Raw genomic sequence first — 2,988 nt, forward strand, 5'->3', positions numbered from 1 at the left:
TAATGTCCCTCGGAATCTCTGGGTTGAGATGACCACGCCTGAACTGATTAGAACCCTTGAGATACCTGCCAGCATTAGGCGATCTCACTGAGAGGGGACAAGAGGATCCAACAGGTTAGCAGGGAAGCAGGCATTATTGAGGGAGTGCAGCTAAGGCCTAAGCAGCCTGGCGGCCGAGGTACAGAAAAGCAGAACAAAGAAAGAACGCAAGGTATAATAAAGAAAAGATTACATAGTGGGTGTTAGTAGCACTAAGGAACTATGCCTCCTCTATGATAAGTCTGTAACGTGGGCAAATGTCGTCCAAGAATTTGGTCCTCTTAAGTCGGTTATAAAGCCGATCTAGTCCCAGCCTAGCATCTTTGTAGCGAATTCCTTCTGGGCGAGCTAGGGAGGTTTCCTGTTGACTTTTCGACCGAAGAGTGGGTGGGAAGGAGACTTCTCCCTGCCGCAAGAGCAGAGCAGATGAGCATCTTAGTGATCAAAGCGCTTGTGGTATGCTGCGAAGTCCCCATGGCCGCCTCGCGCTGCCACGAGCCAGTGCAACTCCATCTCAGAAGGGAGGCCAGTTCTTTTGTCGGCCTGAGGGAAACCTCCAAATTGAGCCTGGCATATCTTCCAGGTTGGTTCTGGGCCCACCACTTCTGAAAGGCCTTGAGTTGCTGTTCCCGTATTCCCCGCTGTATATAAGCCGCTGTTGATGGCCTTGTGTGGAGGTTAGGGGAGGGCTGGGATGACCCCTTCTTCGCCAGAAAGTCAGCCAGCATCTTACCTGGGATGTCTTGACATTGTATGTCCAGGATTCCACTGGACCTAGTTATAAAGTGTGGATCTAACAAAAAGCCTTACTCAGAAAAAATTTGTCCATAATGAGCGGCTGCACTTCCGACTACATTTTCGCCGATAGCCCGAGTTGCTTGCACGGGTACGCCGAAGCGTAATTCAACATTAAATGAGGTTGACTATCTGTGATTATACATTTGAAGTAGCATATAAACCCAAGGGGATGACGTTCTGTTTCGCTATTTAATGAGCTACGCCGAAGATGAAGTCCATGTAGGTCCGGAATCTTTGCTTTGAATCGCACATATCGCATTCCTTTGCTTCTCACTACTAGGCTGCCAGCGCCTGACAAATCTTTCTCACCATGCGCTTCTTCACATTATTTCAACATCTATTACTCTCTCTAATCGTATGGCAAGCCCAGGCCCAGGTCAAACCCCGCGGATTCAAATTCACCGGCCCGAAGAAAGGCCAGCAGGGCGGCTGCAGCGCCGAAGATGTCTCCATCATCCTCCAAGAATTGGAGATCGCCCAGGAAGCCGCTGAGGTCACCGTCCGCCATCTCACAAATTATCCATACTTTGAGGGTTTTCAATCACCCGGCCATCCCTATTTCCAGGGCAAGAATTTCACTCAAGCCGCCAGGAAGCTCTACAGCCGTATCGCCCGTATCGCGGACGGGTTTCACCTGGACGATAAGTTCCGCATCGAATGCCGCAGCGACCTCTGCGTCATGGCTGACGACGATACCATTGCCGTGACGATGGAGAGCGCCGTCCGCATCATCTTGCCCCCGACCCTATGGCTTCTGAAACCCGGCGATCCCGTCATGGCTTTCTGCGAGCCGTTTTTTAGAACCAAGGACGGGGGCAGCGGGTGGGATATCGTCTCCACGGAACTCCGCTTGCAACAATTCAGAGAGGATATCGAGAGGTCCAAGCAGAATTCGGGCACAAAGTTCACGTTGCTGAACATGCGCAACGTGGGCAACATGAGGAGCCAGATTATTTTGCACGAACTGGCGCACACTGCCTATGCATCCAAACCAATAAATGGGGCACTGCAACCTAATGCCTTTGGTCAAGAGCCGTAAGTCATCTCCCACGCATCTACAACTCAAGGAGCGAGGATTGTTGCTGATGCAATAAACTTCATAGAATTACGGACTACGCCTACACGGCCTTGGATTGCTTTTATCTTGCTCGAGGTATGTGGGATAAAGCTACTATGAAAAGGCCAAATACGTTGGAAGGGGCGAAGCGGGCTGCTATGAACGCAGAGAGCTGGGGCCTGATTGGCATGGGGATTTACATATCTCGGGAGTTGGGAATTTCCAAAATCCCTATTCCACAGGTAGAGAACTCAGCATGGGCGCCGGAGTATGATACATGATCTACCTTAGGTAGTTGTCGGATTGGAAGCCCAATTCGACCTCGAGTCAGAGCAACCGCAGGAGCCACCAACAGCCACTTTATTAGATTCCACCTGCCCAGGTAACCTACAGTCAGAACCTCTCTTTTCCAACTATGCAGAGATAATCAATATACTGTTAATTGACCCTTCGTCACCCCTCAAATCCACTAGTTCGAACCAACTCCCCTGTGATATAGATACTAACACTAATCAGTGGTTAAATTCCACTATCGCAGTCAGCAAGGCATCTCGCTGAGCAGAAGAGACGACTCTCTAATACCGCACGGGATAGAGGAATCGTGCTCCCTTAAACTCTCGCGAGAGGAGGCGTCCATCACGTCAGCAACGCCTTCGACGGTCTACCGACAGAGACCCCCTAGGGCGCCCATCGGCCACCGAAGGAATCCTTCCTTCTACACCCCGCTCGCGGCGAGACCGCGACCTCGACCTCAACCTCTCCACCTACACCAACTGCGGCTGGATCGCGCGACAATCCTACCCATTTCCGCGGCCCGCGAATTACACCCGCGACGAACGAGCCCTCGATCAGGGTATAAAAAGGACACCGCGCGACCGAGAGAGAGAGAAATCCCCAAGCATCGTACTCCCGCTTCTTGGGTAGGTGACAGTGCTGTCGAAGACAACCTTGACGATAGGCGACGCAAACGATACCGCGTCGACGAGCCAACAGCGCGATACCTCTCGATTGGAAGCAGATCACCGACCAGCGGTGATTCGTCTGACGAACGTATATATCTCCCGGGTGTCTACTTGGGGAGAAACACCACGTGA

At 51.7% G+C, this 2,988-nt stretch overlaps 1 protein-coding gene across 1 annotated transcript; it reads left to right on the plus strand.

The window, feature by feature from the left end:
- Positions 1-1,147: 1,147 nt before the first annotated feature.
- CORC01_06544 (uncharacterized protein) lies at positions 1,148-2,988 on the plus strand (the record flags this gene model as incomplete). The annotated part of the gene is made up of 3 exons (XM_022618184.1): positions 1,148-1,872; positions 1,941-2,162; positions 2,433-2,988. The coding sequence occupies 3 exons, from the start codon at positions 1,148-1,150 to the stop codon at positions 2,986-2,988; spliced, it is 1,503 nt and encodes a 500-aa protein (XP_022475326.1).

Source organism: Colletotrichum orchidophilum (assembly GCF_001831195.1).
Source record: "Colletotrichum orchidophilum strain IMI 309357 chromosome Unknown Scaffold_49.1, whole genome shotgun sequence".
In the NCBI taxonomy this organism is placed as follows: Eukaryota; Fungi; Ascomycota; class Sordariomycetes; order Glomerellales; family Glomerellaceae; genus Colletotrichum; species Colletotrichum orchidophilum.